We start from the raw sequence: 26,824 nt of genomic DNA on the forward strand, positions 1-26,824 counted from the left end.
TATTGAAATCCTATGGTACCCAAAATGTATGAAAGGCAGGTCTCAGACTGTTCTAGTTTGTTCCCTCTCAGGCACTTGTAGTGTCTGTATGACGGAGCCATCTCATGAGATATAATAAACTTGTGTTTTTTTCCACTCCAGTGTTGATCCTCATTTACTGAACCCGTAGACAACCGGTGTCCCTGCACCAGTGAGACTGATAGGAATCTCACTTCTACAGGTTCGATAGATACAATGGGACATCATCCATATATAATGATATGCGCTCCTCCTAGGTGCCCTCCCAGCAGAGTAGACTCATCAGAGCGTCGCTCCATACCCAAAAGGCAAATGGTTTGAATGAGAGGGCAAAAATCATGCCTCACCTATCTTGACCTGAACCCTCTATACATTGTCACACTACGGGAAGTATCAGAGGGCTCCCACCAAACAAAGTTGGCTATCTAGATGATGGGGCATTAAAATTGATTCTTCAAAATCCTCCAAGTCATTGCCCCTCTATTCACTGCAGGATTGGCTGTCTCAGCTCCACAGACTCAGCAAAGCAGTTCAAGTGATCACGGATAAATTGTTGTCAAATAAAGTTGGGGGCTAAGTGATGTGCAATAATCGTCACCCATCAACCCTTACAGACATGAACTGGAAATGCACCAGCAGAGATGTCACCATTATCCAGTCGCCACTGACAAAGTCTCCCAATCACAAACTTTGGGCAGAGCATGCTCCTTCTTTGGTGGAAGACTTGGCTGTCCTGCACTCATACAACAGCTACCACCCCTTTCACTGTCAGCTATGATCGGTGTTGCCCATGTGGATTGCATTTCCTTTAACACCCCTTGCCAATGCATCTTCCCATACTCTTGCAGGTAACAAACGTATTTCTCTAGGCCTTACATAAGGTGTAAAACTTCACATTTACTCTGTAGCCTTTGTATCCAAGTCGGTGCTAAAACGCTGACATGAAGATATATATGTATATATACACAAACATACATACTACTTGGGCCTTGGGAGCATGAGCCCTAATCGTACCAAGCTTATTTGAAGGTTGTTACCAGGAATTACTGGGTGAAATGTAACCATTATTAAATTTTAAGGAATGATTGGAGGTTTCATTAGAAGAAAATGCCTGAGAATGATGTATAATTTAAGATACAGAAACCCTGTTCTATCTCAGGCTCTTGTTTCCAGCTATGGAGTCAACCTTCGAGTCCTGCCAGAGTTATCTATTTCTAATGTGAATATGAGATTCCATTGGAAACCTACTAAAATGGATTTGAGTCAACTGTCTGTGAGAACCTAATGCTGCTATGAAATAACCATGACGTAGCCGCAACTCCCCAACTAAAACGTAGCACTGCAGTATTGCTTAAGGGTGCACACTGGAAGCAGTCTGGCACATTTCCAGCTCTTGTAATGTGAGAGCTGCAGGGAAAATAAGTTGAAAAAAAGAATACTGAAATCCTCGATGACTAGAGTTACGCAAATTAATTAATTCAGGAGCTTTTTAGAGATTCAGGACCAGCTACAAACAAATGCACAAACACTTGTTCATCTAACTGTATGTGCATTTACATGTTGGTTAAGGCACAATAATTTGTGCCATGTCAAACAATGTGGCCCAATGTTATTTGTATCAAGCGTACTAATAAACGCACATTCTGACATAAGTCAAAGGTAGAATCATACGTTATTCCCATTGTAGAGGTGATATAGATCTGATTAGGATAATCAAAAATACTTTTATTCCTCACTGCTTCACACTATGGACCAATGCAATGAGATCGTACTCTAGGTTTCATTATATTATTGTGTATGTAAACAATTCTCATGAAAGAACAGCATGGCATAAACCATGTAAACAAACGCGAAAAGATACTAGCACTGAAACATGGAGACCGTTAGAAATGGGGGTCATTCTTTGGCAGTGGTGTGCACCCTGTCCAAGTAGGAACCCTTCCTCTAGTCAGGGTAAGGGGTTACACCCAAGATAACCCCTGCTCAACCAACCCCCCCCCACCTTTAGTAGCTTTGCACAAGCAGTCAAGCCTAACTCAAAGGCAATATGTAAAGTATTTGTACATAGCACGCATAGTAGCACAGTTAAAACACTACAAATGGACACCATACCAGCTTAGAAATATAAAGTATCTTTATCTAAACCAAATAAGACCTAAATGACAAAATCCAACATACATAACTCAAAATATCACTTTTAGAAGGTTTTAGCAATTACGTCATTAGAACTCTTTGGATGCGGGGATTTTACACAAAGTACCTTTTGTTGCATCCAAATCCACAAAGAAAAACAGCCACAGAGGAGGGAAACACCGGAAAACACAGGGATGCGTGGTTCCTGAGTCCATGGGGAGACAATGCGTCAGTTCTGCTGCATGCAGGGGTAGTGTTTGCTTAAACCTGGCTGTAAGTGGAAGCGATGCATCGAAATCCAAGGCGGTTCTGCAGTGGAAAACTTGAAGCCTAGCTGCAAATTATAGAAATCCACAACGCTGGAGGTCAATGCAGCGAAGGCAAAACAGGCTCTGCGTCGATTTCTTCAGCTGTGGTCCAACGTGCCTGTAGCTAAGTCAGTACAGTGGTCTCGGACTTCGGAGACACAGTGTGCTGAACTCTGGTGGTTTCTTATGCCACACGCAGGTGCAGCATCCATTTCTTTAGCTGCAAGATGGGGTGCATGGAAATTTCTCCTACACAGCGATGTGGCGTCGGAAAAACAGATGCTGGAAGGGTGATGAGTCGAGGTTGATGGTTTCAAGCAAAACAACCTTCTAGGGCCCAGAACTGGAATCTGCACCACAAGTCAGGTCTGAACTCCCAGCAGTGAAGTTCAGGGATCATGCAGATGAGATCTTTGATGGCCCTGACACTTTCAACAGGAGGCAAGTGCACACAAGCCCTTGGACCTCCTTTGACAGCTGGTTACAAAGCAAAGTCCAGTTCTTTCACTGCCCACAGATAGTAGCAGCAACTGCAGGCCAACCGAGCAAAGCAACACACAGCAAAGTGGCAGTATTCCTCCTACCCAGAAATGTTCTACAAATGTGGGGTTACAGGTGCAATACTTATACCCCTTCTAGCCTTCAAAGTAGGCATACTTTGAAGTCTATGCTGTTTATAAATTCCTGCCTTGGCTCAAGACATACTACAGGGGGTTGGAGTGAGCATTGTGGGAGGACAGCCACAGCCCTATTCAGGTGTTAGTGGCAACTCCTCCCACCACATGTCCTGACTTTCACATATACTGCACCAGTTTAAAACTGCACTCACAGACACTGCAATAGCAGGCCTGAGACAAGTTTACAGGACTACTTATGTGGGTGGCACAACCTGTGCGGCAGGCCCACTAGTAGCATTTGATTTGCAGGGCCCAGGGTACACACAGTGCACTTTACTAGGGAGTTACCAGTAAGTCAAATAGACCAATCATGGATAACCAATCAGAATCACAATTTACACACGGAGCATTTGCACTTTAGCACTAATCAGCAGTGGTAAAGTGCCCACGCTACATAAACCAGCAAAGACGAAGTCCAGAACACCATTATAAATACAGGAGGTAGAGACAAAAACAGGGGAAACCACACCAACAGAGACAGTGAGACAAAGACTCTGGAACACGGATGCCAACACCAGGGTCAGACGCTGACCCAGGAACAAAGGTTAAATGACATACAGATGCAAAGGCTGGCACTGAGGCACTGACAATGGGACCCTAGCACGAGGACAGACATATGGATACTGAGCCAGAAAGCCAATGTGCTTTACAAATACCTTGTTATTATTGGAAATAAGGACTTAAATGATTGCATTAAGCATTATGGGTATGAAAATGTCCCTTCTCAAGTCCGGCTTCATAGTCTGGGTCTGGCTCGGACTCTCTCACAGGCTTCCTATACTGAATCTAATTTGAGAACGACCAAGGCGTGTAATACAGCAGCCTGACGTCTATGGGGTGTAGTGTTCATCTCACATTGATTTCGACATGCAAACTGTCCTGAGTTGACACAGTGGATTCTGTTGGTCCACATGGCCCACTCACCATTTCTGTGAAATCACATGCACCTTAAAATGCCAATTGTTCCATGCCAAGTTCACACAGTCCATTGTATAACCAGCTGCATGCTAAATGCTGAGGCCTTCAGGCCCACACATATAATGAGGAAAATAGACAATAAGCCACAGAACCCAAGGTGTTGGTAACTAAAAATGTCATAACTGACTGAAGGTCACCCTTATGACATGGGTCAGTTGGGAGCTCTGTTCACTCCTCATAGTGCCTCCAGCAGGAGGCCATTTCTTGGGGCCCTTGGTCCCGCCTGCTGCAGAAACAATGCTGTGATTACATTATAGGAGAGACCTCTGTAGACTAGAGAGAGCATTACACATAGGTCTGCTCATGGTATTTACAGCCTCGACCTGAGGACAGCAGGGATACATACTCAGGCACAAATTGTCACCTGCCCCCACAGTCAAACTTTAAGCAGTGTAAAACTGCCACACAGTCAGGGCAAATGTGCAAATTTGTGGTGCAGTAAGACCATACAACCCGGTTAATACCTGTGCTGGTTTTTCAAATTGATTCCTGCAGCACACTCACTAGTGATGACGACTAAGGAAATGTCAAGCAGTTCTCCCAAAATTAAACAGAAAACAGGAAAAGAACAGTAATCACCCATGACCCACTATCCTCAACTCGAGGAACCCCTTTTCAATTTAACGCTGGTCTTTCCTAGTTTTATCGGTCCCTTCTGTGTCACTGAACTGAAGATCCCCTGTTCAACAGATGGCTGGAGGAAGTTACAAGGAAGCGCGGATCCTATTTTATGAATAACTTCAAGGCATCAAAAAAGTAGCAGCTTCCCATCCCACAAACTTACATTTGTATAGCTCAGCAGACCAACTAGAAAAACAACCAATAAGTGAACTGGTTCCAAAGCACCACGCAGCTTGAAAAACCCCTTCATATGCTCCTGTGTGGCCTCGTATTGCATGAAAGAGTCAATACTGCCCTTATATGTGATTTTCAGGGAGGCAGGATAGCGCATTGAAGCGCAAGCCTCGAGTCTCCTCCTTTTTTTCTCCTTCAGCTGCTCATTTGAAATCAACCTGAATCTTAGAGCGGCATGCCAACGCCTACCCTTAGTAGGAAATGCACATGCTGACACTGTGGTTACAGGATGCCTCCTAATGTAAATTTTACCTAAACAGCCAATCAGCTGCTTTCTACCAAGAAGCCTCACCACTAGTGGAAAGTAAGGTCTCCTTGTCTTCAGCAACCAAAGTTCATAAAAGCGAGCTTTAACTCAATATAAACGACAATGGATTTTGGACCAAAATTATAGACACACAACTCATTTAGGAGCAAACGTTCTGGATTGAGGGCAGACTGGTGATTGTCCTGCCCTTGCTCAAGTGTCTAGTGGTGAAGATACCAGCCCAGCCATAACACACGTCGCTTGAGCCTCATCTATGCTCACCATAGGGCTTTTCCTGTCTAACGTCCGACTGTAACAAACCCCCAGGAATTCCTAAGGGAACGAGTAAACCTCGGCCTGCCCACTATAAAATTGTATCCTGTTTTGATAAAATGCTCCTAGCCTACTGTTTTCTAAGATGGACAATGTTCAAAGGATTTTCCAACCATTTGTTGGAGAGGAATAATACCAGTAATTAGGCTTACATCTTTGTTTTGCATCAAGGTATACTCCTTTTCACCGTGCGCAACATAACCGCCGACTCGACCCCAAACTGGACAACACTGCGGGAATTTGCAGATGCCTCCAGCCCTGTGTTAACTGGAGTAAGTTCACGGTCTACCCGTTGAGTTCACACTTAGCCCCCTTTGACACTATAATAGGGGAAATATAGAAACAAAGCAGAAGGTGCACTCTCAAAATTATATAAATTCTTCTTTATTCCAAAATTCTTTTTGACATCATAGGCACAGCCAACGCGTTTCGTTCCTTTCTTGGTTTTTGGAACTTCGTCAGGGCTGTAATAATTACAACATATATAACATGAATATACATAAAACAGAACAAACCAAACAAAAAAGTACAAATACCAAAGAATTTCTTAACATATTAATACAACAACAATACACATTCACAAAACCCAGGACAGCACAATTTGACGAAATACACATAATTTAAAAGCATTAGGATCAAATGATAATGTCTACAGTCCCAACAGAGCACCTAACTGCCATAATCCTAGAAAAGAATCATGTGGACTAGAGAACATATCGAATAATAACATGATCCAATGGTAACACGCATATTGTCAATACAAAGAAAAATTGCTTAATAAAACACACACTTTAGCGACCCCTGTAATGCCCTCTGCCAAAGCTTCACCCACAACAAATACAGTTCTTTACATCACCTTCATTACCTTAAGAAAGTGTGCCAATGTTTCACCCACCAAAATTGCAGTTTTTTACATCATCATCATTACCTTAAGATAGTGTGAAAACACCGGTATAAAGCAGAGTCATTATTCTAAAATTTCAATCCTAAAACACCCCTCTGTTTCTACTGAAGGGCGGAAGTAACATGACATGATTTTCTGGTCCTTAAACTTGGCCATTTATCATAATATATAGACCATTCCTCCACTGTCCCCCATTATCAAAAACATGCTTCAAATAAACCACATTGAAGAATTCTAGAGATAGATGTACCCAATTGGAAAATTCAAGAAAACCCCATATATAAGTGGGGTGACGCAAAGTAAATATAAAAAAAAAAAAAAAAAAAGGGCAATAAATATCCTACGCCTGGTTTAATAATCTCCGAAAAATAAAATATGCTTACCAGAAATTTTGATAATTTCAAAACTTCAGAAAATGGTGGATGCCGAGTATCAAGTGGATCCGAATATTGAACTGTAAGGATCAGGCGTATGCTCTATAAAGCAAAGATATACAATATAATAATTCCGACATGCCCGAATACGTACATAAAAATCCCTAAGGTTAAGTCAGCGAGAGCGGAGAATTGTACCTCCTAGTGGCCCCAAATGGCGAGATAAATTCATTCTAATCCAACATTCTGAATGGGCATCCACCCCTGGGCCATCATAGAGAGGAATTGAAAAGCTTTGTCTTAGAACCATAGTCCCAAAACAGAAACTAACTAGTTCCCCCAGAGTAATAACACTCCCATTGAAATTAGTATACCTCGAGAGTGAGAGATGGCGTGAATCTGCCTGTATATCCTGAAGAGAACTTGTATTTCCCATCTTGAGGTTAAGAAACCTGTAGGGGTCACAAAATAAAACGAATGGACATTTGTTTAAGAGAGGTTCACAATTGAAAAAGTAGAGGTTGCCAGAAAGCAGCTCTCTGATAAAAAAAGTCAGGCTGTTGCTTAGAGTTAAAGCGAAACTAGTTCACTCAGCCTGCACCATCAATAGACCTGGACTTAGTACCCGCAACATACATGTTTGCCATAGTGTATAAAAGCGTTAAAATACAAACACATGGAGGTCAAGCTGTTACTTAAGGTTGGGGCAAAACTAGTTTACACAGCTAGCCCCATCGATAATACTAGGCTTAGTACCCGCAACGTACAAGTTTACCATAGTGTTAGCACTCCCAGTTCCAAAGGAGCATAGAAAGACGGGGCCATTGTTATTAGGTGGATCAAACATAGTATATAAGAAAAGGTCAGGGTTTAATTAAACTAAGGAAAATAGATAAAAAACATAAATAGTGCCCATACCAGTTTTAAAATTTGGGCCAGCCTTTTAGCTGTATGTCGAACCTCAGGGTTCCTCAGAAGGTAATCCCTGCCCAAATACCTCAGCGTCGTACCGGATGTTTCACAAACAACTTGCCGAACCTGGAATGGAAGTTTCAAAAAGAAACCCATGTAACCAAAGACCGGTTTAACTATCCATAGATAAACGAGCACTAAGAAACCATCTCCTGCCCCTGTCCATAGTTCGTACCTGTGATAGGGTGTCGGTCGTCCTGATCTCGGCATCCGTGGCGTCCTGCAAAGAGCCCATACGTGCCATTGTTTTTATAAAGGGATGCACTGATTAGGCACACCGGTGTGTTTGATAGGTTACACCCTGCGCACGTGACAAGGTCTAGATCGGACTCAGCCGGAAAATGAGCGCCATCTTTGAGTGTTGAGATATAACATAATAAAACATAATATACCAATAATTTGAAAAACGGAAAAGCGAGGACGAAGTTAAGCTAAGAGGGGGCAGAGAAAGGAAAGTGGATAACCTAATGGCCAATATTACGCATAAAGAACAAAAAATACGCTCCGAATTGAATGTGGATAGCGAGGTAGCGTCGTTGTAAACAACACACCCTCAACACGTGATAGGGTCCTAATCCGCCTATGGACCCCATCTTGGAACGGGGATTCCTGTTCTGAAACCACCATCCACACCGATACATGGAATAATGGTATGCTTAAAAAATATATATACCGAGTACATGTTTAATAGAGAGATATTTCGTATGGAAATATACTAGAACCAGTCATTCTCCCAGAATAGCACCAATTACCAATTAGGGCAAATGGCTATTCACCGCATATTTTATGAACCGTTTTTTTATATATATATATATATATATATATATACAAGGTACCAAATACATAATGCAAGTAACATTCTCTTATATGTGTAAAACGAAGCCCAACCATTAAAAGGTCCCTTTTAAATGGCCAATTTTAAGGAGAAAGAGAAAAGTAGCCTCCATATCTTGATTTTACTCATAATTTTAATAGTAAACTTTACGTCATTAGAGGAAGGTGGACACTGAAAAGAAAAAAGTCCACCAACTATCCAGTGGTAAAAACAGTAACGTGACATCACAACATATACCTCACAGATATTAGGACATAAGGTTAATAAGAGCATGTGTAAGGGGTTACCATCTAGTATCAATATTACAATTGGAATCCATCCACGATTTGAGGCAGTATGCATATATGTCCACCATATAACACATGATGGGTCCATGCAACGCTACTCCAAAAAGAAATGGAGTTCCTTATCCGTATTATGGCCCGTCTGGGTGGCCCTAAGGCGACAAATCCATTTCGCCTCCCTTTGTCGTAGAGCCAGCTCACGGTCCCCACCCCGGGTGTCCTGAGGGATGTGATCAATTCCCAAAAACCAAAAGGTTAAATCTGTGGAATGGTGGTCATTGTAGTGTGTACTGACCGGATAGCGACTGTCTTTGTTGATAATCGCCCTTCGATGTTCCTGAATCCGATTTTTTAATGGGCGTGATGTGCTGCCAACATATATTTTGTCACAACTGCAACCCAAAATGTATACTACATAGGGTGTGTTGCAATTGATGAAAGCATTGATCTTGTATTTTTTAGACGAAATATGAGAGAATTCACTGGTTTTATGTCGCCCAAAGGGACATATGTTGCAAGTACCACAGGTGAAAAAACCCAAGGGTTTCGGTGGGAACCACATTTTCTTTCTTTCATTTGTGACATAACTCTTACACAGAGTGTCTCTCAACGATTTTCCCCTGCGGTATGTTACCTGCGGTTGGTTAGGGATGATGCTAGATATGCTGTTGATGTTACCAAGAATGGCCCAATGTTTTCTAAGAATATTATACACTTTCTTACTGTGGGTATTGTATTGAGTAGCAAATCTGACTGGTTCTTCCTTTTTCCTAGTTGATTTGGGATTTCTTTTTTTGGTACAGAGGGTATTTTGCCTGTCAAGTTTGATTGCTCTTTCAATCGCTGTTTGTACTGTTTGTTTTTTATACCCTCTCTTGAGAAATCTACTGTTTGCCTCTCTAATATTGGTGATAAACGTATCCTCCTGGCTGCAATTTCTGCGGATCCGTACCATCTCGCCATAGGGGATATTGTTGATCACTGACTGTGGATGAGCACTGTCGGCCCGTAGTACCGCATTGCAGGCTGTCTCCTTCCTAAACAGTGTACTCTGAACAGTGTTGTTGTCGATATAAAACCTGATGTCCAGAAAGTCAATACTATCCCTTCCATGCTTCATTGTTAATCTAACATTACAGTTGTTATCATTGAGGTAGCCATGGAAGGCCTGTAATTGTTCGTCCGTGCCCGACCAAACAATTATGATGTCGTCTATATACCTCCCCCAGAACACGATATGATCGGTCCAGGGGGAGGCATAGTTGCACCATACATGGGAGCGCTCGTACCAACCCATGAATAAACAGGCGTACGAAGGCGCAAATTTTGAACCCATTGCTGTCCCACGTGTTTGGTGGTACCAAGTGCCATCATATAAAAAGTAGTTATTCTCAAGAATAATTTGTATAATTTCTAGCAGCATTTCGTTAAAGTCATGTAGTTCTGCTCTCTCTTTGTCCAGGAAGGACTGTACCGCAGTTAGGCCAAATTTGCTGTGGATACATGTGTACAGGCTTTCCACGTCAAATGTGACAAAAGACAATTCCTCTGACCATTGTAAGCCATTGAATTTGGCTAAAATGTCGGAACTGTCACGGATATATGATGGAAGGTTCGTAACATACCCCTGTAAATGAAGGTCAACAAACTCAGAGATTTTCTCAGTAACTGATCCAATACCCGAAATTATGGGGCGCCCCGGTGGAAAGGCACCCCCCTTGTGCACTTTGGGTAAGATATAGATACATGGGTATCTTGGTTTATCTACCCGTAGGTACCTAAACTCATCTTCAGAGATGAGACAAATTTCTCGCCACTCGGTCAGTTTACTGGTAATTAGACTGTTGACCTTATTGATAGGATTGGTAGGGATACGTCGGTAACAGTTGGTGTCATTGAGTTGCCTAAGGATTTCACCCATGTAGTCCTGATGGTCCATCACAACTACATTGCTGCCTTTATCGGCCTCTTTGATGACGATGGTACTGTCAGATCTTAAATTTTCAAGGGCAATTCTCTCCCTGGCAGTGATATTGTAATTGTTGGGATTGTTTCGTTGTACAGAAGTTTCTAATTTATATAGATCACTAGTCACTTGATTATAAAAAGTGTCAATACTAGGATGGTAATTGTATGACGGCGTAAATTTGGATCTTGGTTTTAGATGGCTGTTGGTACCCAGATCTTGTCGTATATCCAATTCGTCTAAAAGTGCCTCCATATCGTATGGTTCTTCATCGTTAAGGTTAAGCAACAAGTGTATGCCTCTAACATCAGCTACTGTGTGTGTCCCCACCTCCCTTGTTTCAACTCTTTCAGGAACCTTTGGTGACTGACGTGAGAAAAAATCCTTTAGTTTTAACATTCTCACAAATTTGTATAGATCTATATGTATGATCCGCAGAAATTGCAGCCAGGAGGATACGTTTATCACCAATATTAGAGAGGCAAACAGTAGATTTCTCAAGAGAGGGTATAAAAAACAAACAGTACAAACAGCGATTGAAAGAGCAATCAAACTTGACAGGCAAAATACCCTCTGTACCAAAAAAAGAAATCCCAAATCAACTAGGAAAAAGGAAGAACCAGTCAGATTTGCTACTCAATACAATACCCACAGTAAGAAAGTGTATAATATTCTTAGAAAACATTGGGCAATTCTTGGTAACATCAACAGCATATCTAGCATCATCCCTAACCAACCGCAGGTAACATACCGCAGGGGAAAATCGTTGAGAGACACTCTGTGTAAGAGTTATGTCACAAATGAAAGAAAGAAAATGTGGTTCCCACCGAAACCCTTGGGTTTTTTCACCTGTGGTACTTGCAACATATGTCCCTTTGGGCGACATAAAACCAGTGAATTCTCTCATATTTCGTCTAAAAAATACAAGATCAATGCTTTCATCAATTGCAACACACCCTATGTAGTATACATTTTGGGTTGCAGTTGTGACAAAATATATGTTGGCAGCACATCACGCCCATTAAAAAATCGGATTCAGGAACATCGAAGGGCGATTATCAACAAAGACAGTCGCTATCCGGTCAGTACACACTACAATGACCACCATTCCACAGATTTAACCTTTTGGTTTTTGGGAATTGATCACATCCCTCAGGACACCCGGGGTGGGGACCGTGAGCTGGCTCTACGACAAAGGGAGGCGAAATGGATTTGTCGCCTTAGGGCCACCCAGACGGGCCATAATACGGATAAGGAACTCCATTTCTTTTTGGAGTAGCGTTGCATGGACCCATCATGTGTTATATGGTGGACATATATGCATACTGCCTCAAATCGTGGATGGATTCCAATTGTAATATTGATACTAGATGGTAACCCCTTACACATGCTCTTATTAACCTTATGTCCTAATATCTGTGAGGTATATGTTGTGATGTCACGTTACTGTTTTTACCACTGGATAGTTGGTGGACTTTTTTCTTTTCAGTGTCCACCTTCCTCTAATGACGTAAAGTTTACTATTAAAATTATGAGTAAAATCAAGATATGGAGGCTACTTTTCTCTTTCTCCTTAAAATTGGCCATTTAAAAGGGACCTTTTAATGGTTGTGCTTCGTTTTACACATATAAGAGAATGTTACTTGCATTATGTATTTGGTACCTTGTATATATATATATATAAAAAAACGGTTCATAAAATATGCGGTGAATAGCCATTTGCCCTAATTGGTAATTGGTGCTATTCTGGGAGAATGACTGGTTCTAGTATATTTCCATACGAAATATCTCTCTATTAAACATGTACTCGGTATATATATTTTTTAAGCATACCATTATTCCATGTATCGGTGTGGATGGTGGTTTCAGAACAGGAATCCCCGTTCCAAGATGGGGTCCATAGGCGGATTAGGACCCTATCACGTGTTGAGGGTGTGTTGTTTACAACGACGCTACCTCGCTATCCACATTCAATTCGGAGCGTATTTTTTGTTCTTTATGCGTAATATTGGCCATTAGGTTATCCACTTTCCTTTCTCTGCCCCCTCTTAGCTTAACTTCGTCCTCGCTTTTCCGTTTTTCAAATTATTGGTATATTATGTTTTATTATGTTATATCTCAACACTCAAAGATGGCGCTCATTTTCCGGCTGAGTCCGATCTAGACCTTGTCACGTGCGCAGGGTGTAACCTATCAAACACACCGGTGTGCCTAATCAGTGCATCCCTTTATAAAAACAATGGCACGTATGGGCTCTTTGCAGGACGCCACGGATGCCGAGATCAGGACGACCGACACCCTATCACAGGTACGAACTATGGACAGGGGCAGGAGATGGTTTCTTAGTGCTCGTTTATCTATGGATAGTTAAACCGGTCTTTGGTTACATGGGTTTCTTTTTGAAACTTCCATTCCAGGTTCGGCAAGTTGTTTGTGAAACATCCGGTACGACGCTGAGGTATTTGGGCAGGGATTACCTTCTGAGGAACCCTGAGGTTCGACATACAGCTAAAAGGCTGGCCCAAATTTTAAAACTGGTATGGGCACTATTTATGTTTTTTATCTATTTTCCTTAGTTTAATTAAACCCTGACCTTTTCTTATATACTATGTTTGATCCACCTAATAACAATGGCCCCGTCTTTCTATGCTCCTTTGGAACTGGGAGTGCTAACACTATGGTAAACTTGTACGTTGCGGGTACTAAGCCTAGTATTATCGATGGGGCTAGCTGTGTAAACTAGTTTTGCCCCAACCTTAAGTAACAGCTTGACCTCCATGTGTTTGTATTTTAACGCTTTTATACACTATGGCAAACATGTATGTTGCGGGTACTAAGTCCAGGTCTATTGATGGTGCAGGCTGAGTGAACTAGTTTCGCTTTAACTCTAAGCAACAGCCTGACTTTTTTTATCAGAGAGCTGCTTTCTGGCAACCTCTACTTTTTCAATTGTGAACCTCTCTTAAACAAATGTCCATTCGTTTTATTTTGTGACCCCTACAGGTTTCTTAACCTCAAGATGGGAAATACAAGTTCTCTTCAGGATATACAGGCAGATTCACGCCATCTCTCACTCTCGAGGTATACTAATTTCAATGGGAGTGTTATTACTCTGGGGGAACTAGTTAGTTTCTGTTTTGGGACTATGGTTCTAAGACAAAGCTTTTCAATTCCTCTCTATGATGGCCCAGGGGTGGATGCCCATTCAGAATGTTGGATTAGAATGAATTTATCTCGCCATTTGGGGCCACTAGGAGGTGCAATTCTCCGCTCTCGCTGACTTAACCTTAGGGATTTTTATGTACGTATTCGGGCATGTCGGAATTATTATATTGTATATCTTTGCTTTATAGAGCATACGCCTGATCCTTACAGTTCAATATTCGGATCCACTTGATACTCGGCATCCACCATTTTCTGAAGTTTTGAAATTATCAAAATTTCTGGTAAGCATATTTTATTTTTCGGAGATTATTAAACCAGGCGTATGATATTTATTGCCTTTTTTTTTTTTTTTTTTTATTTACTTTGCGTCACCCCACTTATATATGGGGTTTTCTTGAATTTTCCAATTGGGTACATCTATCTCTAGAATTCTTCAATGTGGTTTATTTGAAGCATGTTTTTGATAATGGGGGACAGTGGAGGAATGGTCTATATATTATGATAAATGGCCAAGTTTAAGGACCAGAAAATCATGTCATGTTACTTCCGCCCTTCAGTAGAAACAGAGGGGTGTTTTAGGATTGAAATTTTAGAATAATGACTCTGCTTTATACCGGTGTTTTCACACTATCTTAAGGTAATGATGATGTAAAAAACTGCAATTTTGGTGGGTGAAACATTGGCACACTTTCTTAAGGTAATGAAGGTGATGTAAAGAACTGTATTTGTTGTGGGTGAAGCTTTGGCAGAGGGCATTACAGGGGTCGCTAAAGTGTGTGTTTTATTAAGCAATTTTTCTTTGTATTGACAATATGCGTGTTACCATTGGATCATGTTATTATTCGATATGTTCTCTAGTCCACATGATTCTTTTCTAGGATTATGGCAGTTAGGTGCTTTGTTGGGACTGTAGACATTATCATTTGATCCTAATGGTTTTTAAATTATGTGTATTTCGTCAAATTGTGCTGTCCTGGGTTTTGTGAATGTGTATTGTTGTTGTATTAATATGTTAAGAAATTCTTTGGTATTTGTACTTTTTTGTTTGGTTTGTTCTGTTTTATGTATATTCATGTTATATATGTTGTAATTATTACAGCCCTGACGAAGTTCCAAAAACCAAGAAAGGAACGAAACGCGTTGGCTGTGCCTATGATGTCAAAAAGAATTTTGGAATAAAGAAGAATTTATATAATTTTGAGAGTGCACCTTCTGCTTTGTTTCTATATTTCTTCTGTTTTACGCATCCCAAGGCAGCGGATGTTGGAAGAGTTTGCACCACTATACATTGGGAACTATATGAATTGTTGTGCATGACCTGGTTGGCTGCTTTGGTCCTTCTGTCTAACTATAATAGGGGATCAGAGACTTGTGTGGAGCGGTGCTGCGCCTAGGTACCTGGGAGTACGGCTATACCACGCCCCATGAACATCTATGAAGGGAACCACTGTAAGGCATTGGCGAGTATACGAACAGCGGTGGGCTTCTGGAAAATGCTACCCCATGCCCCATCGGACGTGTGGCACTGGCCAAAATGATCATTGTCCCCAGATTACTGTACCAGTTTGCTAATCTCCCTGTCATTCCTCCCCGCCCCTTCTTCCAGGAGCTGGACACACTACTCACCTCTCTTATCTGGCAAGCGGGTCGAGACAGAGTAGCTCTGTCTAAATTGCTCCTACCAACGGACCGAGGGGGCCTAGGCGCTCCAGCATTTGAAGCATATTTTTAAGTAGCACAACTGCAATGGCTTTCACACTGGACTGCGGAGCGTCACATGGACGAGGCAACCTCTGATATGGGACACACACCCCTACCAGCGCTCCGACGCATCCTACTACCTACCACCAAGCCCCAACACTCCTATCCACTACAAGTGTCGATAGTTCGCACCTATATGTTGCGAATACATCGCATGTCCAGGGGGAAACCAATGTATTCCCCACTGCTTCCATTGGTAGGGTTCCCCAATGATGAGAAATATTACACAGCCCGAACCCTACAGGTGTGGACCGACAACTCACTAACAGAGTTGGAATCCCTCTTCGAGGATGGGCAACTGCGAGCCTATAATCAGCTAGTGGAAGAATATTCCCTCCCCCCGGGGCAATTTCTATTGCATAGACGTATTGTGGCCAGTAGTTGCCTGTTCTGGGATCCACACACAAGAGAACCACTGACACACCCAGTAATACATGCCATACTACTTATGGGTGTATAAGACAACAATATCTCAATTGGATTCACTAAAGCGGCAGATCTATTCGCATGTACAAGACATTACAATAAATCTGCCTGACAAATGAAGAGAGACTCAGAATGAAATAATTTTTTGAAAAGCGCATATAGCATCATATATTTAAAGATAAATTTCATACAAAACAGTCAAAGGAAGCAGCACTGGAGGCATGAAATGCGGTGGCAACCCAAGGGGGATTTGTGCACTAAGTGATAGTGAAACAAACAAGCATTGGAAATGCAATAGGTCTCGCATTAGAAAAGTTGGAGCTATTGGTCTTGTAAATGACAAATATTTTATTTATGTGTTGGTTTTTAAAATAGCTAAATGGATAGCTTTGTCATTTACAAAGCCAATAGTTATAACTTTCGCGAATGTGACACCTATAGCATTTGGAATGCAACATGTTTTGTATTTACGTGACTTAGATGGCAGCTCTGGTCGTTAGGCCACATCTCCAGAGAGCACGAGAGTGCAGCAGGGGAGAGAAGCACAGAGAGGGAGCAAAGAGTGCAGCAAGGAAGAGAAGCACGGAGAGGGAGCCCAAGAGTGAAGCAAGGGTGAGATGCACGGACAGGGAGCCTGAGAGTGCAGCAGGGGACAAAAGCATGGAGAGGAAGACAGAGTGTATCAGGGGCGAGAAGTACGGACAGGGAGCCCAAGAGCGAAGCAAGAGAGAGAAGCAGGAGAGGGAGTCTGAGAGTATAGAAAGGGAGAGAGTTGAGTATAGAAAGGGAGAAGATGAGTTTGGGAGAGAGGCATGAGAGGTGGAAGGCAGAGCAATGGAGATAGACCTGAGAAAGCAGTAACCATGGGGGAGATGAAGATGAGAACAAAAGGGAAAAACTAGTGGTCATGACTAATGCCGAAATGGTATAAATGATGCTGTGTTAGTGCTCATTGACAATCGTGTGTACCTTGAGGAGAGATGGGAGAGGGGAGGGGAGAGAAGGGAGAGTGAGGAAAGAGGGGAGAAAGGGAGGAGAGTGTGGAGAGAGAGGAGAGAGGGTAGAGGAGATAGAAGGAAGAGTGTGGAGAGAGATGGGAGATGGTAGAGGGGAGGGGAGAGTGAGGAGAGGGGGGCGAGAGAGGAGAGAGAGGAGGCAGGAGAGATGAGAGTTGTGAGAGGGGAGAGTGGTGAGAGGGTGGAGAGTGGTGAGAGGGAGGAGAGTGGTGAGAGGGAGGGTAGAGTGGGGATAGAGAGGGAGGGGAAAGTGATGGGAGAGTGAGGAGTGAGGGGAAACAGAGAAGGGAGGGGAGAATGATGGTGAGAGGGGAGAGTGGTGAGAGTGCATACTGGTGAGGTGGGATGAGAGAAGATAGTTGTTATAGGGGAGAGTGGTGAGGGGAGAGTGGTGAGAGGGGAGAGTGGTGAGAGGGCAGAGTGGTGAGAGGGCAGAGTGGTGAGAGGGCAGAGTGGTGAGGAGAGGGGAGAGGGGAGAGTGGTGGTGAGAGGGGAGAGTGGTGGTGAGAGGGGAGAGTGGTGGTGAGAGGGGAGAGTGGTGGTGAGAGGGGAGAGTGGTGGTGAGAGGGGAGAGTGGTGGGGAGAGTGGTGAGGAGAGTGGTGTTGAGAGGGGAGAGTGGTGGTGAAGGGGGAGAGTGGTGAGAGGGGGAGGAGAGAGTCAGGCCTGGAGAGAGTGAGGAGAGGGGTGAGTGAGGAGAGGGGAGAGAGGCGAGAGAGGGGTGGGTGAGGAGAGAGAGAGGGATTGGAGAGGGAGTGTAGTGGTGAGAGGTGAGATGGGGAGAGGGGTGGGTGAGGAGAGGGGTGGGTGAGGAGAAGGGTGAGTGAGGAGAGGGGAGAGAGGAGTGAGGAGAGAGTGGGATTTGAGAGAGGGAAGGGAGAGTGGTGAGAGGGGAGAGGCGAGGGGAGAAAGGGGAGAGAATGAGGGGTGAGTGAGAAGAGAGGGGGGAGGGGAGGTTGAGGAGAGAGGGAAGATGGGAGGGGGGAGAGTTATTTTTCACTTTTCAAAAAGCCTTTTAAAAAAATCTCTCAACCTTTTTTTATTTGCACCTTTCTAACCAGTCCTTGGTTCGAGGGCAGCTAAGGTATGCACTTCCTGGAGACAAGCATATGATTTATGAGGTATTTGTGCTTGACTTGATAGCCATGTTATTTCGTCTTTTGTCAGTTGCTGGAAACTTCCCTGTTATGGAGCCCCCATGTTTGTCCGGCATGAAAGTGAGTTTTACCATCTTCCCAGCCCCTTGCCAAAGCCTTCCTGGTGTAAGCTCCACATAGGCAGCGTTGAATTTTCTTTGTGCCTACATATTTAATGCCCGTGCAACAAACAAGAAACTTTAAAAAGCAAGTGGGAAGGGGAGCTGAGGTGCGCCGCGAGGCAGTTGGGTTCCCGGAAGAGACACAGCTAGGAGGGTGAAGGGCACAAATCCACTCCTGCACTGGCGAGAGCTGTAAGAAAATGCGCGGCTGCCATTTGAAAAGATAAAACACAGCAGGCGCCCGGTTGATGAAAGGAAACATGCTGTGTGCTGCGGAGGGCAGGTGAGAATGGGTGGGTGAAAAAAGAAAGAAAAACGAGAAGTGTTGGTGAATTTTGGAGATGCTTGAAAGCAGCAGCGAGATGGAAAACAAAGTGAGTGAGGAGGGATGTGGCGGGACACAGAAGCAGGATGAGACGGCCCGAGAGCGGTAAAGATGCACAATTGAATTAAAAGTAGACAGGAGGAAAGGCTGACAGCGACAGTGAAGTAGAGAAAGAAAAAGAGCGTAACAGAACGAGCTGTCAAGAGAGGGAGACGTAGAGAGCGGGAGACCGTGAGGTAAATGGAGGAGAGTGAAAGAGCGGGAGATATGAAAGAGAGGGCAGGGGGAAGACACGAGCCGGGGAAGGAAGGCTAGGTGGAAATAATGGAGATAGTGCAGAGGGCGATTCAGCTAGACAATGAAATATAAGAGAGTGGAAATGTGTGAAACACTGACAGAGAGGATTGGAGAAAGAAAGAAAAAGTGGGGAGAGAAATGAAAAAGGGGAGGCTGAAAAAATGCCGTGAGAGAGAGGGGGGGTGCTGGCGGCTGGGGAGGGGGAGGAGAAATGCGAGCAAAATAACACGGCCTGGCGGCCGTGAGAGAGAGGGGAGGTGCTGGCGGCCGGGGAGGGGGAGGAGAAATGCGAGCAAGGCTTTGTGAAATGCGAGCAAAATAACACGGCCTGGCGGCCGTGAGAGAGAGGGGAGGTGCTGGCGGCTGGGGAGGAGGAACAGATGGAAAAGACTGGCGATTTGATGCTGTGCACGCGCATTTTAACTCATTGCGCTTGCGCATTGAGCTAAAAGCGCACATGCACTTCATCAAATCACCAGTCTAGTTAAAGTCTGTTTAAGCCCCTATAGTCTCGCTCCGCTCAATGCGCATGCGCATTGACAGGCGAGACCTAAAAATGACGGCGCAAGTGACATGTGGCTGAACACAGCGAGGGGTGCAAAGTGCCCCCCCTTCTTTTTTTAAAACAACCCCCCACCCACCCCAGCTCCCACCGTTGCTTACGCACCCGCGTAAAGATCAACTGCGTAAATCCTATCTCCTCCGACCCCTCACTTTTCCCTTCCTTTCCTTACAGCACTCACTCTATCCGGCAACCCGGTCCTGATGAAGATCCTAAATCAATAGGATCGAAACGCCGTCGACCATCTATACACTCATTGACTGAGGACGAACCATCATTTGTATATAAACTGTGTCACTTTGCGCCCCTCGCTGTGTTCACCCATGTGTCTTATACATATGTACACCAAGATCTCAATCTGGTCTATGGGTTATACTCCTGTTGCCTTTTCCGTATACTACTTATGGGGCGGGCAGACACTTAGTCACATGGCTCTATAAGGCCGATCGGGAACTACTACTCAAACCCTTGACTGCACTGCGTCAGACATGGGTGGAAGACATAGGTCGGCAGTTACACGAAAAGGAGTGGGAACAGGCTTTAGAGTACCCCAAAAAGGTCTCCAGAAACGCACTCTTTAAGAATATACAATTCAATATCTTACACAGGGCATATTTGACACTAAAGCGCCTACACTGCTTCTATCCAGATACGCAATTACTGTGCTCCCGGTGCTCAGCCCCAGCAGCAGACTTCAAACACATGTTCTGGGGGTGTCCCACATTACAACAGTACTGGGATTACATTCACAAGACACTCCAGGTATCCACGAATGTCCAAGGGATCACGGCACGGGAGGCATACGCAGTAGGTGTGTTTAGAAGACGAAAAGCTGATAAAGTACAGGTCCCACCTCCTGGCGAAAAGAGAATAGCCATACATTGTCACGCCCAGGGGGACCCCCAGTGGAGGCCTGGGTGGGAGCAGTTAAGAAATGGGTGGCGGCTGAAGAGGAAGCGATACGGGATGAGGAAGTGAAAGGGACACACAAACATCATATTTCCATTGAATCGGCACAACTACTGTACCAATTTGGACAACAAACTACACAGGACGACCCAGACAAGGTACACCAAACCCAATCAACACCCGTCACACTGATAGGTCCTCCGGAAAGACATACTGAAGTGGTGCGCGCACACACCAGGGACACCCCATAGCAACTCTTGCGTATGAGTTCAATTGCAGATTAGCGTCAGGGAGATAATCACCTCCGCCCGCATTCAAGACAGTAGCATGCTGGAATTCCAGATCAACTCGGACAAAAGACCTGCTGCCAACCCTCAGTCAGCACAACCTCCACCCCCCTCCCCCCTCCCCCCTCCCCACTGACCCCGTATCCATACACCAGTTTGACGCCCCGGTTATTACCCAGGGATACAGGCCATTAATTTAGTATCGACATTGGTTAGCAGATGTATAGCCCAACTCTGGGGACAGAAAACCACGGCTCCTAATGTCACCAACATCATATTTAACACACCTCGACTATGTGGAGAGCCCTAATACACATGTACTTCCAGGACAATACAAATGATAAGAGGCTACTACGTGTGAAGATCACCACTAATGTACAATCTACTGCCACATTAATGTCAGTCTATTTCAGTATGTATTTCATGTATGAACCTATGCTTCTCTGTATCTAAAATATCAAAATCTAATAAACAAATTTAAACAATCGCACAATTCTCCAGCATGTGAGTAGAAGGCCATTAAAATCATATATTCTCAGTACAAGCGCCGAACCTTAGAATGGCAGATTCTTCTCATGTTTACAGTTACTTTCACTTTACAGGTGAAGCTTATTTTTCTTTTGTTTTTTGCCACCTGAAAATATTTTTCTAAATGGGGAGGATCCACTCCTTACAACACCATGAAGTATGCGAATGTTTCGATGACCATCAGGCCCAATTTACACACTTACACCAGCCTTTGTTGACACGAGGTTTAGATGCATAAATTGGGTGTAAAACTCCACTGGAAAGGTTTGTGAAAAAATGCAAAGGGCTATTTGCTACCATCCCAATGGCAACCACGCTAAAAACTCCTCTGTTTAGACCCCTAATGCTCAATTTTATGCTCTAAAATGTCAGCCATATGAGAGGAGTTGTTGCTGTTTGAAATGAAATTTACAGGCATATAAGAACACAAATCCTGATTTTGTGAACTTGGAACATATTGCATTGTTAATGTAGTACCTTGCAAACACCTTGCAAGACCTAAAGTGATTTTCTGGAAGGTCCATGTGCAAAATTTACATAGTGTTTCATACTCCATGCGAAGTTATAAAGGGCTCCAGTTTGCCTTGAGAGTGCATGCTTGAAAGAGTGATATTTGCGGTTTGACCTACACAGGACCTGTTGGGGGAGGTGCATGAGATCTGACGATGTGGTGGGCAAAATGCACGTTGAGTGTCACAGCACCTAAGCATGCCTGTCGTAGTGTGTGTGACAATTAACGCTTAGATGAGCAAAACGCTTTGTGTAGTGGTCCCTCATAAATTATAATTCTGCTTCAAGAGTGGATCAAGTTCAGACCAGGAAAAATACAGATACATTCGCTATTGAATACATTTAATGCCTACCAGGGGCAATTATTATGTGTGACCCACGGGCACTTCATTGCATGTGTACTTTCAGATGAACACTGCAGCACAATAGTCTAAGGAAAAGAGCACGAGGTCACTCACCAAAGCATTGACATCTTCAGTTTTGTAGATCAGCATCCGGATCTCCTCGGTGTCTCCATTGAAAATTGCTTGAATCAGCGGTGGCTGCCAAGAAATTAAAAGGATGGATTTTATTTCATGATTATTCTTTTTTTAGTTAAAATGCTATTCTTGCTAATCAAACCGACACCTGAATGACAATGCATACCCTTTCAATTCATATTTAATGAATGGAGAAGCAGGACAAGTTGTTGCAAATGTTTCTTTTTTTTTATTGAACTGAGCAAACACTGTTCTATCCATTGTTACAAATCTTACAGGACAATTATGTACTCTTCAATAGAAATAATGAAAAGGCCACTGGAGGGTTAAGCTGTTGACATGTTGATTAACTTAGAAGCTATATGTTTAGCTATCTGCTTACATCTTTTCCCACAAAAAAATTCTATAAAAACTTATGTGTTTGCTTTAAAGTGTAAATACCGGATACAGTAACTCAAATAAACAAAACATAAAAAATAGAACCCTTCCAACTGTTTTTAGTATATCTATCGTTCTCGTGGGGCTAACTTGTATTCTTCTATTTCAAGTGGATACCGTTTACCATATACCTAAAACTAGATTAAATGCAAAGAACATTTTTGTTTGATAACCTACTACAGCCCCTCGCTTTTGTAAATGGTGCACATCACACCTTTAATTTTTGTCTAAAAGGAGTGGGAAACACACATTTTCGGCAAGGAAATAATCGGGCAGTTGTAAAGCTTCTGTGGAAGTTCAGACAATAGAATTGTTAGTTGCACATAAAGTAGGAAGCACAAGTACTAGGATGCAGGCCTCGTCCTCCACACTACTTTTCAGTCGTCACCTACAGCCAGCTTTAACTGCCTTGGATTGAAGACCTATTGTTTGTAATACAATTATACATGGAGTGGGCTACTTGATCATAACTGGATATCTTTATTGTCTATCTTAGTTCCTTGCTCCTGATTAAATGGTTTTTCTTCAAATTCAAGTTTTTGCCCTATTCCAGGGGCACTGCTTCTTTTTATCCTTCCACTGCTTACATCAGGAAATATTTGTAGGTCGAGTCTACTAGACAGCGCATGCACAGTCTAATGGGAGGTATATCGTTGCTTATCAAGAACAGAGGCAAGGAGCCAACCTATTGGTTGACTTTCCTTGTTGTTCTCATGCTGGCTTCTTATTCGTGTTCCAGCTTGACAATCTTGTTTGTCCCTCCCATGCAACATGGGGGAGAGGATGTGGCACAGCAGCCAGAGCTGCCAACTTGGGAGTTGGGTATACGGGTTGAAGTCTTGGCATCAGTACAACATCCTGTGATTCTGGGCAAATCACTTCATCTCCCCATGCCAATAGACAGCGCCTGGATACCCTCATGGGTGATAAGCTGTGCTATATAAATCTGCAAATTGTCTTCTTATAGTCTCGTTGATTTGCTAACATTGCAGCGTCCACTGCTTAGTTTTCTAGCACCACTTTTTTCATTTGTGTGAAGCACTCCATTAGAGTGCATACGCTTTTGAGCCGTCTCTCTTGTGTGCATCTCTCTCCCTGCACTGTGTTGCCTCTGTTTCCTGACTGCTTCTCCACACCCTCTTCCTTCTTGCACTTGCCCTTGTGCTTCACCCTATTGCGTCCCACCACCAGTACCTTCCATGTTGATTTCCCCCAACCACTGTGTTGCTTTCACTCCTGCCCTCCTCTCATGTTATTTTTGCATCCCTCCCGTGTTGCTTGAGTGTTAACACCCACCCTTCACCATGATGCGCTGCCATATGCCCCACCATCCCCGTGTTGCGTCGCTGTTCGCTCTGTGTTGCTTTGCCATTCCAATGATGTCATTTGAGATCTCCTCAGTGATGTCATTAATGATGTCATACAACATGTCATGCATGCTGTAGTGTGTAAGGTCATATGCAGTGCATGGCGGGGGTGCAAGTTACAGATGCTCAGTAAACTATAACTGGAGAATTTCAGTGGTTTTTAGAGTTTAAAATGGTATTTTTCGACTGATATTTTCACTTAACTATAACGTCACTTTAACCTTTGTTTTTTCAGTAGATTTCTCAAATGTATGCATTCAAAACCCACTATTTAATTGTTTGAGGCGACGGGGGGCGCGCGCAAGGCCCCAGCGACTATGCTGGCACCACACATGCAGCCCCTCCCCTATGGGGCCATGTGGGAGCCAGCAACATGTGTGCTCCGCTGAGTGGTAGCATCCTTTTTCTTGGCTCCCGCCCGCAGGAGCAAAGCACTCTTTCTCCTGTACACCCTGGGGCAGCATTACATCGGGCTCAGTGAGATGGGGTTCCGTAGTACAAAAGTTGGACTGGGGAAGAGGGGCCCCAAGCAAGCCCCCTGCCCATTAATTCATAAAACAGTAGATGTGTCAATCCCTGGGCCCTGGCCCACCTCAGGAGTATTAATAAAAAAATGTGACCGCCTACATTTTAAAAAAAAACAAAAAACATTTTGGCACCAGGTGTTTCCATTAAAACCCCTGAACAAAGACTCGTCCTGCCCCCTTATGTCCTTTAAAAAAAATATTTTTAGGACAGGGGACCAAGGCGCCGAATCCTGTTATGGCCACTTCAACATTTCTCGTAATATTGCAACCAGTCAATCAGAGCACTCGCTTGAAAAAGGCCCTCAGTCAATCAGAACACTTGTCAGTCAGCACAACAATCCAATCACCTATACCTTTTGAACTCTGATTTCTCAAAAAAATAATGAATGGAATGACACCAGATTTTTTTTGAAGCACGCTTTCTGGGTAAAGAGCTAGGTTTCTGCCAAATTTGGTGTAATTCTGTTCAGCCATTTGGGCTATAGCGTTGTTCAAATGTGCTTACGGAAATTGAATAGGGAATAGGGAAACTGTGTCTTGGCCTGATAGACGGATCACCCCCGAGACTTTCCAGGAAGGAGTTGTGATGAATTAACCTGTTTTGGAGGGGAGGGGGAAAGTTTTGTGAGGAGATGTCAAACGTTGCCAAAGTTATTAGCAAAACAAAAAACTTTCTTCCTATGGACAGTCTGCTTGAATACTTTGTCCCTTTCTAATTCGGTGTGGATGGCACTGTGCTAATCCTATGCATAGAAACTTTGCTAGAAAAACAGACATTCGAGGTAAGCAAATTTAGAGTGGCGCTGGTATAGGAGCTGCTCTCCACCTAAACTTGGGAACTACCTGCCCTGTGCCCTCATTTTCAAGCTTTATTTTTTTCTTTTCGTTTTTTTCCCACAGATCCGGCAGCTGCATTCTGCTATAGGGCCACTAGTGTGTTATTATGCACTCCCTTATATACTTTCTTTTGATTTACTATTCTAAAATGGCCATTGGGCATCTTTTAATGGTAAATTACACTTCACATAAAAATGCCAAAATGGCTAACTATCATGAAGCTTACACACACACACATGCATCATCAGCCATCTTGTAAATCTTGGAATGCTTTGCCTTTATTAGAAAAAAGTTTTGAAAGACTGTTGCCTCTGTGTGCACAAGCATTGTGAGGCACTGAAGGGCGTATGGAATGATTTTTCTCATTAAAAAGAAAACCATGGTGGCTGTCAGTGCATGCACATGCATGCGCCATGTAGCACTGGTGGCCATTTTGGATTTTTTATTCATATACCAGTGGTATCCTGCACTATCTAAGGTAATAGTTTTGGGTTCACAGTTTTGAAGACAAGAACTATTATCCAATGCATGCCTAACTTGTAAGACTAATCTGCATCTGTACCTTTTGGACAAACATTATATATGAATCTGTGCGGGGGGGGGCTGAAATGTTTGGTAAAATTGCAGTACCAACAATACCTATTGGGAGAAAAAGACATTAGGTATGCTGGTGTAGTCATTTAACACATGTGCCAGGCACCAGCATGAAAATCAAATTCACCAGGATCATATTAATGGTCCATGAAATTACTGCATATTTGTATTACAATCAGGGGAAGAATTGAAACTGCACACGTGGGTAGTATACCAACCACCCTAATTGAGTATTTATGCACAAGGTATCCTGTAGAACAGATCATATGAGCTCTAGGATGTTATAAACTGATCACTTATTGATTATACCAATGGGAACCCCACATAATAATTGAAAAGCTCTGTTTCAAGCATCAGTTTCTTGCAGATGATCTGGTCTTTAACTTGTGTGTGTTCCACTTTTGAAATGACTTAGGGCCGGATGTACAAAAATGTAGATCTGTTCATTTCCGCATTGAGATTCTTACCAAATCGTAAAGAGGAAATCACAATTCTGCACCACTTTAGAAAGGCAGAAGCCAAAACGTTGTAGTGGAAATATATATTTTGGCTCTTTAGTAAGTTCAACTGTTTCAGTCAATTCCTTCTTGAATATGCATGCAAAATCCTAGTGACTTGACAAAGGCAAGCCTCTGAAGAGTGTTGGTGGGCTGTCA

At 43.3% G+C, this 26,824-nt stretch overlaps 1 protein-coding gene across 6 annotated transcripts in view; it reads right to left on the bottom strand.

Moving 5' to 3' along the window:
* Positions 1-26,824, bottom strand: part of ANKRD44 (ankyrin repeat domain 44) — a 766,729-nt gene that overhangs the window by 501,445 nt on the left and 238,460 nt on the right. For all 6 annotated transcript variants that reach the window (XM_078680434.1, XM_078680433.1, XM_078680431.1 and 3 more), the window contains one exon: positions 22,385-22,468. In XM_078680434.1, coding sequence (XP_078536560.1) covers positions 22,385-22,468 — 84 coding nt within the window. The remainder of the gene's footprint in view (positions 1-22,384; positions 22,469-26,824) is intronic.

The sequence above is a fragment of the Lissotriton helveticus genome, chromosome 3_1 (genome assembly GCF_964261635.1).
Source record: "Lissotriton helveticus chromosome 3_1, aLisHel1.1, whole genome shotgun sequence".
NCBI classification, from domain to species: Eukaryota; Metazoa; Chordata; class Amphibia; order Caudata; family Salamandridae; genus Lissotriton; species Lissotriton helveticus.